The sequence below is a fragment of the Cyclopterus lumpus genome, chromosome 23 (genome assembly GCF_009769545.1).
Source record: "Cyclopterus lumpus isolate fCycLum1 chromosome 23, fCycLum1.pri, whole genome shotgun sequence".
Classification (NCBI taxonomy): Eukaryota; Metazoa; Chordata; class Actinopteri; order Perciformes; family Cyclopteridae; genus Cyclopterus; species Cyclopterus lumpus.
Window position 1 is genome coordinate 3356764 of NC_046988.1, and position 15721 is coordinate 3372484.

Consider the following 15721-nt stretch of genomic DNA (forward strand, 5'->3'; position numbering starts at 1 on the left):
CTACCGTGATCTCTTTTGTTACAACACGGTGGCCCGTCCCTTATAACCACTGTCATCCACCTGAAAACATGCCTCTATACAAGTGTGAGTCAGTGGGTTGAAAGTCTGAACACGGAGCTACAGCACACTTGAGTGGAAACTCCTTGGAGACTCCAGTGTATCGCTCTTCTTTTTTAACCTAACATACCGTAGATATTCTGCCAATTGGGACTGAACACTGAAATCCTCTGAAAGTCCCTCGTTATTGCGTGACTTTTGAGCTAAATGTGTGCAAAGCCATAGAGGAAGAACAGCACAGTATTCAGCTGTGACTTTGGAAAGACTGTGAAAGTTTGACACAATCAGAACTTGAGTCCCTCCAGTGGATGCTACAACTGTGTAACATTTTTCCCAAAGTAAATATTAGTGAATAACACTGAATGTTTTAATCAAATCCGTCAGTGACTCAGTTATTTTATTGTCATATTTACCAAATAACCATGCTTTTAATAATAAAAAACCTTCCTGTTTGTCTCTTCTTCCCTGGTTTAGAAGCGGTGAGGGGTATCCCAGTAGCTGACGGGATGAATGGGAGCGGTATTGGTGGGACGGTCCCCACCAGCCTCAGCGGGCAGCAGCTGGCCTCTGCCATCCCCTCACCCAACACCGGCAAGTCCTGGCGTAGCAAGTCCATGAACCTCAAGCACAGCGCCACTTCGTCCATGCTGGCAAGCCCCACACACACCCCCAACCTTTCACCCCAGGCCTCTGAAGGCCTTCAGCCGCACGGAGGCGATGGCTCAAGAGTAGGGTCGGCTGGCGGTGGCGGACCCCAGAGGTCCATGCTGGAGAAGTTCCGCCTGATCAACCCTAGGTCGGCTTCGCGAGGGTCTCCGTCGGTGGCGGAAATGGCTCTGCAGGAGGAGGACGACATGTCGGAGTATGGTGAGGAGGGACTGACGCCCACGGGGTTGGTGTGCAGCAGCGGCAGTAGCAGCGCTAAGGCCAAGCAGTCTACCAAGACCACCGCACCGTCCCTCGCTACACCAAGCAAGACCTCCTCTTCTTCCAACTCCTCCTCTTCATTGTCAAAAGTGTCTGCCAACAGCAGCAGGTCCAAAGATAAGGAGGACAAAAGCAGATCTGGTAAATCCTCTAAGGACAGCTCTCCACCCAAAGAGGAGTGCGAGTCGTTTGCCGACCCCACCAAGAAGACTTCCAAAATTGCCAGCTTCATCCCTAAGGGAGGGAAGCCATCGTCTGGAAAGAAAGACGCCGGCGCCTCCTCGGCTACCAGTGGCATCCCCAAGTCGGGACTCAAAGCTCCCTCCACCCCGACGTCTAAGCCTCGTAGCCAGAGCCAGGCCGCCTTGAACAGCAGCGGCAACATGCGCGGTGGAGAGGGGGACCGAGTCAAGCTGACAAAAGGAGGGCAGGGAGGGAGTTTCTACATAGAGCGCCCCAGTGGGGGCCCAGAGGGGAAAAGGACCAGCATGACCTCCTCCACCAGCACCTCAGCCCTGTCTGGGTCCAGTGGGATAATAGGAGGGGGTTGTGGTGGAGGAGGAGGAGCTCTTGGAGGGAACGGAGTAGTTCAGCTTCCCCAGCAGCAGCAGCACAACCACCCCAATACTGCCACTGTGGCCCCCTTCATGTACAGGTGAGATGTGTGTGTGTAATGCATCCATACACAGGCAACGTTGTCTATTTCCAACTCCCCCACACTTTTTGTTCACCCCAGAGAGGTTTTGACCCTTCTTCTTAAAAGCATAGCTTTTAAGCACACATTCAGACACACACCTAGAATGTTCCTGCAGCTCTCTTCTCCACATCTTTTCACAGTCAGAAAAGACAAATTAACATCCTCTGCCTGACACTTGCCAAAGCCTATTATTTCACTGTCTGGGTTGCTCTTTGATGCGAGGATCCCAGACATCGGCAACGTCTTCTCTTCATTCAACCGGTGCTGTTTTGATGCACGCAGCTGACGAGTGGTTCCCTGGCGTTGCAGCCATCCGCCGTGCAGGAAGTGGGTAAATCTGCCCAGCAGGGCCGATTTTCTCTTACGACAGTAGAGGTAATCCAGGGGGGGAAACGGTGGAGCCGCCAAAATCTCTGGGATGCCTTTGTGCTCAGAGAGAAAGAGAGTTAGGAATCCCATTAAACAAGGCTTAATCCCTCACCCCTTCTCTCCCCCTCTCGTCTTCCTCCTGCGTTGTGCACAGTCAGCTTTGCCACACTGAGCCGTGCCTCTTTCGAGCATTAGCGTTACTTTAATCCCATACGTTTAGCTAGTTTAAAACTGGGCCGATAGCGATAGTCAGTTATGAAAGAAGGGAACCAAAATTCAACATGTAGAAGCACAGACGGCCCACTCCAATTGAGTTTCCAAAGAAGTGTGCCATCTGTGATGTCAGCCACAGGTTTCTGAGGGAACATGTTGAGGCTTGGACTTAAGTTTACCACTTTTGCCTTTTTTGCTAATTGGGGAAGATAATGTGCAAATTGTGACATAGCGAGTAGATTTGAAGTGGAACAAGCAAACAACGGCGAGTACATCTTTATCGTTCAGTGAATAGTACGTCACCAAAAACACTTTGACTTGGGGAACCAATTCAAAAATTGCATTTTTTTTTGTGTTTCTCGTGGCCATTAGACACTGATTATTGATATTAAAAACTCTGATGCATCTTGACGGCCAGCAGGGTCAATGGACTGTTTGGCTGTTGAGGCTCCAGCCCATTGAATCAGGTAGAGGGACATTTATCCACGTGTCCTATCAAAATAGTAGGTGAAGGAGCATTGGCGCCAAAGGGACTATGTGGGGGGCCAGTTGGTGAACTATTGTAGCTGGCAAGCTAATGGCTAACAAGCTAGCTCTCCAAGCGTCTCTCTGGTTTGTCTTTCTGTTCTGGGATGTTTACTCTCCTTGGAATTTTATTATTATAATCACATCAGTCAAGTGTTTCTGAACCAAAGAGGGTATGAAACCCCTGGTTGTGTTTGCACTTTGCTCTTTTCTTTGAGGTACAGTGCAGATCCCCCCCCTCTACCTGTGTCCCCTGTGCCAAGATATTTCCTTGTGAGTATATTTCTGGAGCCTCCTCTTCACTGGCTATAAATATTCTCCACCCAGCGTGCAGACAGTAAGCGTAAAGGCCTCTCGCTGTGCTGCAATTTACCATGATTTTCTGCCCAATTAGGCATCTTTGTCCTGTTCCCTTTCTCCTCTGTGCTCACTTCAACGCGTTGCCCCTGCCAAGTTTAACAGACCGGAGTGGTTGCAGGACTTTGCCGCAGTTAGTGTGCAGGATTGATTTGGGTTCGCCCCCTCTGTGACTCCCTCTGAATCAGGAAGGATAGAAACACTACAGTAGTAGTTCATTCTACCACTAGGAGTAAAGACCAGCAACACATAGAAAGCAGGCCTTATCGGAATCTTATGAGTGAAGTTACCCTTCCTTTTAATAAAAAAAATATTTAGTTTTTTAGTTAATATAGAAATTGTTACCATTTCTCATATATCTGCTTTCTTATTGTGGGCCCTGATTGTGGTGTGCAGCAGCAGTCGTCTGTGTGTGTGTGTGTGTGTCTGAGTGAGGGAATGAATACCATACAGGAGCTTGTGCTGAGACCTGTCTGTGTGTTTTAGTATGCTTTACTGTGTGTATTCCAGGGTTTACATGTGCAAGTGTTGGTTTGCGCACTTTTCAACGTGTGTGTGTGTTTCTGTGCGTGTGTGTTTTTGATTGTGTTTGCTCGTGTATCATCTGTCACCGTGTGTATTTGAGCGTTAGTTTGTTTTTGACTGTATACACATACGTGGCTTTCTTTTCGCGGAGGACCGTTATCTCATGGAGGGCGTTTGGCTCCTCGTGTCTTCAGATCGGCACACAGCTCCGGGTCGAGGAGGAGAGGCAGTGGCACACAAACGCGTGTTCCCACTCTGAAGCACTCGCAGAAAGCGTCCCCTCCTCCCTTTAAAAGCGTCCATCTGTTGCACATTTGACTGAGACTAAAGACATTCAGACTGGTTTTCGTGTTGCTCTTCACACCAAAATTCTCTCAGTTACTGATCTTTCTTGTACCAATATACATTTATGTGATGCTGCATTTTCTATGTGACAATATTGTTTATTCATACTAAACTAAAACCAAATAGTGTTAATGGGACAAATGGAATTTTATCCATTGGAAATAACTATCTGACTATCTGAGATGTCAAACCATCTCCTCTTGAGATAGTTATGATAAGATTTTGTGTCTCCTTTTCCTGCTTTTGAAGGCGGCATTGCAGTAAAATGATGTAATTTGCCTTGACCCACTTCGTCACTACATCCAGATCACTGCCGATTATTTATCAGAAATAAATCATTGTGTAAATAATTTTGAAAAAAAAAAAAAAAAGTCTACCCTACAATTGAAGAGTGACTGAATAAATGAGTGCTCTTCACTGACCTCCATGCTGCCTACCGCTGTTTACCTGCACTCTTTTCCATCGCATTTGTGAAATTGAGCTCTACTGGCAATGGGAAAGGAGTCGCCTGTTTTCTGTAGATTTTCCTGCGTTTAAAGGTACTTTATATAATTCATATTGTATAAGATTGTTTTGTTTTCAAGGAGATTTGACTGTGTTGGAAAACATGATTCTCTTGCATTGTTTGGCAGTGACTGAATGAAGGACACTTTCAGTCTTCAGGTGTATCTCAGCCTTTGTAACCGCTGCGTGTTATTTACTTTTGGTCTCTCCTGTGCCTCCAGGACTTTCTCAGAAAACGACTGCACCATGGTGGCCCCAGCTGACCCCTGCCTCAGCCCCACCAAGGGAGAGCTGGTCTACAGCAAGACAGCCAAACAGTGCCTGGAGGAGATATCAGGTACAGCGGGTCGACACACATGCCGCGGGCTCTGCATGCATGATACTTGTCCATGTGGTTGTGTGAATGTGTAATGCCATGTGCATTAACATTTGTCTCCTATAATACTGGTCATACACTTTAACCTCCATCTGCTGTTCACCTGACTAATGTTGACCTGCTGCAATGCTTTTCTGTGTGTTCAGAGGGTGCATTTACTCTCTTCAGGAAACAGATCACTTGGTGTAGCTGACATCAACACGGTGGTGTTACATTATGGATTAGCTGCTCCATCTAACATCTGAGTGAGAGCAGGCTGCAGGGCTTTTAATGCAGGGCAGTTAAGGTGTCGCTGTAGGATGGGAGACTTTTGGAAGGCTGCTGCTGTGTATAGTACAATGTGTTGGTGTCGTGCAGTTGGTGTGTACGTGTGTGTGTGTGTGTGTTATTCGTGTTTACTGGGGGGATCCCTGTTCCGTGCCGGTTCCATGCGGCGAAGGGAAAAGGTCAGCGCTGACAGACGGACACATGGAGCATCTGCGGCTCTTTTTCTTCTTCTTAACGTTCCTGCAGGCCGCCGCCGTGTGTTTAAAGTCCCGGCGCTGCGTCAGACCATACACATGGTTTCTTGTTTTCAGCCTCAGCAGAGGGATGGCTTTTGCAAAGAGTTGCTTGACATTTGCTGAATGTTTTTTTTTTTTTATTAGTTTTATCTAAAGCTCCCAACGTGTCGTTAGTTCAGACAGAGGAATGGATGCACGGCGCACATACACTACAACGGAGCAAGAAAACCGGGGATGGTCAAAGTTTTAAGCCTCAAAGCAAGAGATGGCATTTGATTTAAGAAGGGTGTAGTGATAATCACTCAGAAACAGGACATTTTCTCCAATATTTTGTCCATTATTTATATTTGAGTGTATCATCCTTTTCAGCGACACGAGAAAGCTGCTGGTTGAAATGAAATCCGGTCAGTGCCGACGGACATTTGACCGGCTTCTAACCACAAGCTCCAATTCCTCACAAAGGAGCAGCATGAGAGCTCAAAGCAGGCAACACACAACACAAACCGCTGGCACAGACACTTTCTATTGTTTCAATTGCATCTAGTTATTTGCAAAAGAAGACTTCAGTGTCACAACTGCACCCCATTACACATTAAAGGGGTTCACCGTACTGTCTGTTGTGGACTGAGAGTCCTTCCAAAAATTTTAAAATGATTTGGATAGAAAAATGCCATTTGGAATGAAACTCCATTTTTATAATAACAGAAATAGCCGAGGACAACGTGGACGATGAATCAAAAAAGCAATGAACTCTGCGGGAAAAATAAGACGTCCAGTTCAAAGTGAAGCCGGAGAGACTCTGAACGTCTACAAAGTGCAGCGTGCACAAGAAAAAACAACAACAGCGCGTGATTACAGGTTTCGGGGATTGTCAGGTCGGCTGTGACATTCCAGACATGTCAGTCCGGTCGCGGCTTTTCCGCAGCCCGACATTTGAAGGATAGAATTAGACTCCTTCCCCTTTGTTTTGAGGTCCATTTCAATCACGCCGCACGTTTCATGGCCGTTTCACATCCTCCGCTTCTTCCCTGGAACTTCAAGTGCATGCAGATACCACAAACGCCACGGCAGGCCTCCTCATTTTACATGCATAAGCTCGTTACGTCGATTTAAGTGTTTTGTGAAATTATTGTGAGACGAGGTAAAGTGAAAAAAGGGGACGCCCCGACTAATTTTGATTGATTTTTAAGGGTCTGTTTTGATTAGGAATGGCATTGTGAATAGCTGCTGACCAATACGCACACGCAATTAGGAAATCCTTGATTAAGCTTTCCGAGGCAACCTGCTTCCACTCCCTACTAGCCGTTGGTAACCACGAATACACAAGCTGTGAGTAATAGCGGCAGGGCTAATAATGCTCGCACTGATTGATGGGGATACGTGGGTTCTGTGGTCTCATTGTTGAGCCGCGATAAGCCGCCTTCGCTCCTCGAGATAGCATTTAATTAAGTCGGGCGGGCGGCGAGGCTGCGAGCTCACAGGTGCTGCTGTCCAAACAACTCACTGTCACACTGCGAGGCAGAGATGGAGAGACAGAGGAGAAGAGAGAGGGTGGAGGATAGTGTGAGGGAGAACAAGAGATGGGCTGGGAGGAGGAGGAGGAGGAGGGGAGTGAGCAGAAAAGGGAGAGAACGTGAGGGATTAGGAGAAAGAGAGGGTGATGAGCAGTGAGAAGGAGGGTTGAGAGAGAGTCGAGAGAGAGAGAGAGGGAAAGGGAGTACTGCAGGCTGCACGCAGGAATGAACAAGCAGACCGAGAGCTATGTGAGTCCGTTCTTTGGCTTCACCACCCGCTCGTTCTCCGCTGTGAGGAGAGAGGGACTATCAGAGAGTCAGAGGGGAGGCAGCAGAAGTGTGGCGGTGAGGCGGTAATTAAAGGAGAGACAGAAGGCGCAGGGAGGGAGATAAGAGTGAACGGAGAGAGGCTGCCGTTTTAAAAGGGGGAAAAGATAAAGAGAGCGCGGTCGGTAAGTGAGAGAGGACGTGTTTGTGAGGGGAAGAGAGATGTAGCGACTCCACACCCCTGACTGTGGAGGAAGAAGACATGAGGACAGGAGACGGAGTGGAAGAAACAAGTGTTTGCGTCCGGCTCGACGTTCTCACCGTGAGCATGGAGCGGCTCAAGGATGGATCTGGAGTCTACCTGCATGCCTGAGAGGGAGGTTTCCTCTCCGGTCTTCGCCTTCGTGGGACGCAGGGACACATCTCTCTCGTTCCTCCTTCCCTCCCCTCGCTCTCCCAGTGACAGTGCGGCCGACCATGTGAAACGGACAGCCGCCGCACAGGTGGACCCACTCGCATGTACAGTTTCTCCCACAGAGGCGGAGAGGTAAGCCGGACAAAGAGAGGGGAGCGCTGAGCCGGAGATGAAGAGAGGAGCGGAGTTCTCGGTGTACCAGGGAGGCAGCCCGGCTCGACGGCCTCCCCAGCCTCTCCCCGACAACCTCAACCTGCGGATCAAGCAGCGCTCGCTTACAAACCTGACCCTGCTCAGCGATGGCGAGCAGCGGGTGTACTCCTTTGAGCTGGACCAGCCGCCGCCGCCTCTCCTTTCACGACCGCAGAGCTCGCCACTGCACTCGTCCGCCATACTGCGGGCAGGAGGCAGCCTGCAGGGAAGCCCCAGGAAGGAGGTGGTCACAAGGGGCGGAGGCGCGCAGGGCACCAGGGCTCAATCCCTGTCGCTCTCCCTCACCAAGATGCTCTCTCAGTCGGAGCACTCCCTCATCCCGGTCCCCTGGCGGTGCACAGGTGCGGGCGGGCGGCCCCAGCGGGCATCATACGGCGGCCAGCCACGGACGGAGCCCACGCGGACGTCCAGGGAGGAGGGAGGGACAGACGAAGAGGGCAGCAGTAGGCGCTCAGATGAGGAGCTGGCGGGGGGCAGGACTGGCGGGAAGCGGGGAGGCAGGGAGAAGGACGGCGGGTACTGGGCGGAGGAGGAGGTCTCAGGGGGGGGGGCCTCGCGAGGGAACGGCTCAGCTGGATAAAGAGCTGATCCTCACCATGCTGGGCGACCTGGAGCAGGTGCTGCACACACAGCCCCGCCCACGTAAGTCAACACAGTCGGAATTAGCATAAATGTGGACGTTCATCGACAAAAATAATTGCAAAAAGGGATGACTATGACAACACCGCCAATTGGAAACTTTGTACAGGGAGTGGAAGAACTCACGTTATTGTGACGTTTGGGTTCAGCTTAAAAATGCAAACTTGGACAGAATATTTTAATGTCAAAGCAGAAAAAGCCTTAAATAAGCCATTTATTATCTTAATCCTCTCGACGATTTCTCAGAGCACACTGTTAGCGTTGTAAGACATTATTCAAAAGCCGTAAAAAGCACACACACCCTCCTCGTGCAGTACACACGCATACACGCACACAGGATTCACACAAGCAGCGAGTAGTTTGATGTCATGGACACAGGCCGATAAAAAGATCCCTTTACACACATTCTTTTGTTATCACTTGCATCCGCACACTGTCACACTCTCTGCCACATATGAGCAGCATTGTTAGTGTCGATTCAGCAGCCAGTCCAACCTGTGCCAACGGGTACCTTGCCACACCTCGACAGCAGCTTGCCACGGGGTGGGATTCTGGAATGAGCACCCATGTGCTGGCTTTGATGCTGGAGGGAGAGGGGTGTTCAGCTGACAAGATGGACCGTTCATTTAAATAGATGTTATTGTCACTCTCCAGATAAAGCAACGTAAAACACACAGCACAGCAGGGAGCGCTTTGGCGGAGGGCAGATTGCTGATCTCCTTTAAGCGGGATCATGGCATGATGCATCATAAAGAAGAGATACCTTGAGAAGGTAGCAACACCCACGGAAAAAGCACAGCCAGTATTCCTTGCACATCCTTCACCGCCTGCGTGTCACTCAGCCAACGTAATCAATAGCTCATTATTACACCTGTGTGTGTGTGTGTGTGTGTGTGTGTGTGTGTGTGTGTGTGTGTGTGTGTGTGTGTGTGTGTGTGTGTGTGTGTGTGTGTGTGTGTGTGTGTGTGTGTGTGTGTGTGCACTCTGTTCATGCACACAGGTGCTGTTTATTTTGTCTTTGCGTGAATGCCTCTGTGTGTGTCAGGGATCCTTTCCGGATATCTGAGAAGCCGTTTCCATCCTACAAGAACTTGTCCACCCTGTCAAAGTTGTCCTTCAGAGGATCCAGCTGCTGATGTGGCAGTGTGAGCTTTTAGCCTGCGGGAGCCGATGTCGTTGATAGGCATTAACAACGCCACGCCGACACACTGACACACACACACATTCAGCGACAGGGCCCTGAAAAAATACCCCATAATTGTGTGTGGATACGTCGATCAATCGGTTTGTTTGTGTGTGTGTGTGTGTGTGTGTGTGTGTGTGTGTGTGTGTGTGTTGGCATGCACTTGTATAATTAGAAGGCTGGGATGGTTCCCTAATGTTATTCAGTTAGAGCGAGGGGCATCGGCACCAGATCCCATGCATTATTGAAAGCTGTGTGTGTAGGGGGGAAGGGGGGGGGGGGGGGGGGGGGGGGGAACTGTCACCCGCTGGTTCAGTAAGTGTGTGCGTAAATGTGTCGGGGCCCAAATTACAGTCATTTGCATCACGATGCGTCAAGTTTATCTCAAGCAGCGTTCATTCTGCGCCTTGTGTGTGTGTGTGTGTGTGTGTGTGTGTGTGTGTGCGCACCTTCCCTTCTTGCCCTTTTTCGATCCTCCCCGCGGACCCGGTCTCAGTTGGGCTGCTTCTCGGCCTCACTGGGTCATGACACGCAGCTTGAATCCAAATAAAGGCCTCGGGGCTTCTCACCTCTCTGCAAAATGTAAACAGTAGCTATACGAGTGTATAAGCCGCCACAAAGGGAATGTAGCTTCACTCATTCCTGCTGCTCTCCTTGAGCCACATAAAGGCTGCTGAGCTGGTTAAATGGTATCGGTGTGATAGTTTTTCTAATACAAATGCGTGCGTGCAGTTGCGTTGCAGAAAATTCCCAGATGGCCTCTACTGCACCACAATGAATTGCTCGCACACGCACACAGGAAAAGCATAAATGCACACATATGCCTCGGGCCGCCTCTCAATGTTGCATGAGGTGTCCGTTCATGGTGGCACCTCCAGGGCCAGATCTCCTCATGTCACTTTTATAATGGGATTGTAATTGGATCTTTCTCGAAGGGGCTCGTGAGAGGAGGAGCAGGAGGAGTAGGAGGAGGAGGAGGAGGAGCAGGGAAGACAAGAGAAAAAGGGAAGAAGAATTAGAGAACGTCAGTTTGAGGCAGCAGAGATCCGTCAACCTGCTGGAGAATGACAGCCTATCATTCTGGGCTTGAAGATTTTAGATGAGACGGGAACTCATTCAAGGCTTCTGTGCATTGGCCGCCTACACAACTGTCACTGTAACGGCGTGTGTTCCTTTTTTCTAGTTCTAGAACTTTGTACAAGTTCCTCATGGATTTCTAATTACTGGCCATATCTGATACGGGGTCGGAGGTCAAGAGCATCGGGCACCACCTAGACTTTGCGCAATCTTCAGTCTTTTTGCTCGCCGAAGACGAAACATGACCTCAATTATGCCAGACTGCGAGGTCATTACACAGTTTGATACGGCATAATTGAGGTCATGTCTCGACTTAATTTTGGAAAAAACTTTTGTGTTTGAATCTACAAGTCGTCAAACAATGTGACGGAGACAAAGTGGCAAGCGGTTCTGCTGCTGTGGCGGTCTTGCCTGCATTTTCAGCCTAATCGTTGGAGCTTTAAAGCATTTGAAAAGAAAGTAAAGGAGAATGAGGCTCAGTTGACTTCCCCTTTATTTCAACAGGCACGTAAAAGATAGAGTCGCAGAGGCCGTACCAACTGGACGAAATGTCATGTGTCATGCTAGTCTGTTTAAATTTAAATCATGTATTACAGTGTGGGGGAAAAGAACTGTATAAATAATGCAGAGCACAATTTAGATTAGAATGTAATGTCTCTGCATTTTTGCTGGAAAGTTTATCCAAAATGCCAACTCTGAAATTGATACATTCAGAAACCGGCTCCGCTGATTTGCTTATTTCCAATACCGACCTGCATCATAATCTGGCGTTATCAACACCTCAGCATTTCTTCGCTCTCTCGGCACCACCGAAGTCGCTGGAGGACGTTTTTCAAATCGCAGCATTTTTTGCTCAGCAGCACTGGAACAAGCACACGCTCCTCACGCCAGATCTGCTGGCTCATTCGCCGAAAGGGCCGTGCGACCGCCATCCATTTTTATGCCTCAGGCCACCCGTTATTTACCCATCACCCGGCCCGTGGACATAGGCTAGCCTGAAGAGCCAACAGACGGGCTTAATTGGAGCAGACACTTAGTGTGCGCCCACAGCTCGCAGTCCTAAAGTTTGCTGCCCACCCTGTGCTTGTGGGCAGCACACTTTAGGACAGGCCTAAGTCAAGTTCTTCATCTGTCAATATGAACCATATGATTAGTAACTGCACGCCGCTTCAGGGCGAAGTGGCAGGGTGAGTTGCAGCGTTTCTTTCCCCCCAATGTGGCCGACAGAGAAGCAGCTCCGGCAGAGTTTGCATCAGCCCGTCTAACAGGCGAAGCACGCGTGGTGTCACGGCACGACATTTCTGCATTGGGCCCGAAGGAATGATGTCAGCGCTGCGTATAGTAATGTATCCACTCCTCAAACTGAAAAAATAAAATGCGTGTGCTGCTGCCTGACATGTCGATTCATTGAACGGCTTCCCAATTGTCAACATAGGCTTTCGGAGACGTGCGCCCGACATGATCCGTCGTCAGTCTGTGTCCCCACGGAGACATTCGATAAAATGCTGCATGTCAGATGTCCTCCTCGCTTCTTGTATTGTGTCTTTGTGTGTGTGTGTGTGTGTGTGTGTGTGTGTGTGTGTGTGTGTGTGTGTGTGTGTGTCCAAACATCTCAGTAAATCATGTAAAAATGCGTGTCTACAGGAGAGGACCCTGAGACGAGACGAATGAGGACGGTGAAGAACATCGCCGACCTGCGGCAGAACCTTGAAGAAACCATGTCCAGTCTACGGGGGACACAGATCAGCCACAGGTAGGCACACAGATGGTACTACCCAATATTAACTGGGGATGGCAGATGACTCTGGTCTGGTTTTTGGTTCAGAAAAGTGATACATACAAACGGATATGTGTAGCGCTGTGTACATATGGTGCATATTCCTGAAAGAAGTTATGTCCCATTCATATCCCCCAGGCAGTGCCGGATTCAATCCATCAAACCTCCAGTCACACACTCACTAAACTGTCAAGGCTGTAACTATTGCAGTATTTCACTCCTAAAACACAGTCGATCTGTCGTCATCTGCTTTTACACTTTCATTTTATTCATGAAGTTTAAAATGAGCTCCACTAATCAGAATACATTTTTCAAGCAATTTCTAAATTTCAACCCAAATGACTCAGGGTTGAAGTGAATTATCCCGAACAGCTTGTCTTTAACAATAGTGTAATGTAGCACCTCAAACCGGATCATAAATATCTCACCACCAAAATGTAAAATGTTCCCATCTGCTCGGTAGATCCGATTGCTAAATGCTCCGTGGTGTTCACCAGCTAGTCGCTAACTGTGTCAAGTGTGCTGTTGGTTTGAAGAGCTTTTTCGGCTCAGAACGCCTGGCTGCAGCCTCTGGAAACAACACTGATGATGTTGAGAGTGAACCAAAACTATAAAGATTGAAGGACCAAAAAGGCTCCACAGAGCTGAGGTGGTGACGTGACCCCCTTTTCACGTTACACATTTGATCCGTTGTAAATCTGAAAATATTCTGCTAATGTTGTATATTCCACTGGTATTTTCCAGGCTCCAGAAGCAGCTCATATCTTGATATCTGACTCGGTTTATCACAACGATCCAACAGGGAGATATGTCTCCAACTGTTTATGATGTTCCCTCTGTTACCGTGCCTTTTTCTTCTGCCGCCATGTTTTACCTGGATTTAATTAGAAAACCTTCCTCACCAGCTGGCGCGCACGTAGTGACATTTCAGGAGTTGATGGACAACCGGCACCTTAAAAGAGCGTTCTATCTCTGAGCCATGGGCGAAATGATAACCATTGGTTTATGTCGGTTCCCCCGGGCAGCGGCTCCCTGCTCTGCGTCTCTCCCTCTCCCTCAGTCTATTATTTTGTGTGTTTTGCCCCATTTGCAGTGGAAGATGGTGGCCGGGCTGCAGACAGTCATGACAGATGGCGGTCTGTGTGTGTGCATTTGTTTTCGGCTTCTTTTTTTTCCTCAGCCAGGCTCGATCAATACAGCGGCAATCTCTTTTTACCACATTTTTAAACCGGTGGGGGCCCGCGGGCATGGGGTGGAGGTGTTTGATCGGTCTGGGACGGACAGTCATCGTTATGAGCATCGTATGCGGTGTGTCAGCATGTGAGCAGCAAAAGCAATAAGCAGCCATTGAGCCTCGGCGGACATGTTTATATTCTCAATGTAAGGATAGCCTCAAAGTCTGCATGCCAATTCAACAAGCCTGGCCGGACCGTCCAAATCACCATGGAGCTCTGAAGCGCCTTCAGTAATCAATCACCGCCTTGCTCGAGCAGACACGACTGTCATATTCATGACTTTGGGATTCTCCCTCCGTACCTGTTTATACCTCATTCATGCTGCCAGCTGGAGCCATCAAAACATGGACATGGAGGGAAACAGCCACCCTAGTTCCCTCTTCCTTTCAGGGTCACACTAAGAAAGTAGAACTAGTACCAGTATGTGTATGTCTCACAGATGGAATGAACAATTGTCCTCATCTATGCAACTTAACTCCTTAAAGGAGAAGAAGTGTAAAATCTGTATAAAATTATTTTAAAATTGTGCTTTGATCAGTAAGTTATAGCTCAAGCTTGTACTGACCATATGGAGGCCTCTTTACGCCTTTTATCAATTGATGACAGTTGAGAGATGGAACAGGAAATGAAAGAGAGGAGAGATGTGGAATGACTTGTAGCACCTGTACCCGACTGGATGCGAGCCAGGGATACCGCGACTAATGGTTAGCCTCCAACACCTAGCTCACCAGGGGGCCCCATTATTTTTCAATTCTAACGTTTTTCTCATCTTTCCCATCTGTTTTGTCCGTTGTCCCCACTAGTGCTGTTTTCACACAGCACTACGCTACAAGCCCTTTACAAGACACTTGCATGGCGCGGTACAAAGTGGGCTCAACCTGTCGTCAAGCGTCAGCCAATCGTGTGGTATTGTTTGAATGTAGGTAGCCAGTTCTCTGTGCTATTTAACGACCCATAACTGGGTCTACCAGCAACAAGCAACACTTTAGCTGACAGTGTAGCTGCTGGCAACGCTGGCCGTTTTCTTGCTCGTAATGTGAACACATCATTACACACCATTAAGAAGTTCCACATGAGTCGTCAAACTTTGGATGAAGCTAACAAAATTGCATTCTCGCCTCGGCGCTGGTGGCAGCTAATGTTTCCTAAAATTACTGACCCGGTTGAACACATGTTATGTGGTTAAGCTACAGTTCTTTTCTCTCTTAACTGACCCTGATGCTTTGATGCTGCAACCATCACGGCAGCTCAGTTATCATCCGCAAATCTGTGTTGGGGCCGCACAGACTATCTGTATTGATTAAAAAACACATTTATTTTCCTATCCAGACAATGAAAAATGTTATTGATTGGAATTTAAAGGAAAAAAAAGAAAAAAAAACATCTGCATTTGTGAAGAAGTGCTGTCATCTTCACACCTGGCACAGCCAACAGGAGAGTGAATTGTCCCCTGTCTCCCCTCTCTGCTGGGGCCTGAGGGATCCCTGTCTGCTCCCATGGCAATTCAGCAACCAGCAGGCGACTTATTGAGCATAATAGCTTCAGCCGTTCGGGTTTGTTTATTTTGCGCTCACATTCGGAGTATGGAGAGAACGGGGCAGGGTAAATTATTCATTGCTTTTGAATTGAGGAGATAGTCGTATTTGCCTGCATGTACGGGATTCTGACGAGAGCGCGGTTTTCTTTGTAGATAATACATTTGGCTGACGTGTCATTACCGAGCGATTTGCAAAGATTGCAACCGTACAGTAGAAGTGAGGCTAAGTTACCAAAATGACCAGTTCAGAGCTGTAATGATGTTTGATAGCCAGAGACACGATTTTGCCTCTCACACTGTCCATGATGGAAGATGGAAAGTGTGTGTGCGTGTGTGTGTGTGTGTGTGTGTGTGTGTGTGTGTGTGTGTGTGTGTGTGTGTGTGTGATGATTGTATGTATTACCTCAGTAAACATTATAACTATATGTACCTTGTTATTAGAGTGCATGGACAGATTGAAACTTGC

The 15721-nt window shown here is 48.4% G+C and overlaps 1 protein-coding gene across 1 annotated transcript in view; it reads left to right on the plus strand.

The window, feature by feature from the left end:
* Positions 1-15721, plus strand: part of nav3 (neuron navigator 3) — a 157167-nt gene that overhangs the window by 90158 nt on the left and 51288 nt on the right. Inside the window, exons 8-10 of the mRNA XM_034526728.1 lie at positions 532-1639; positions 4741-4856; positions 12351-12459. Of these exons, the coding sequence (XP_034382619.1) occupies positions 532-1639; positions 4741-4856; positions 12351-12459 (1333 nt within the window). The remainder of the gene's footprint in view (positions 1-531; positions 1640-4740; positions 4857-12350; positions 12460-15721) is intronic.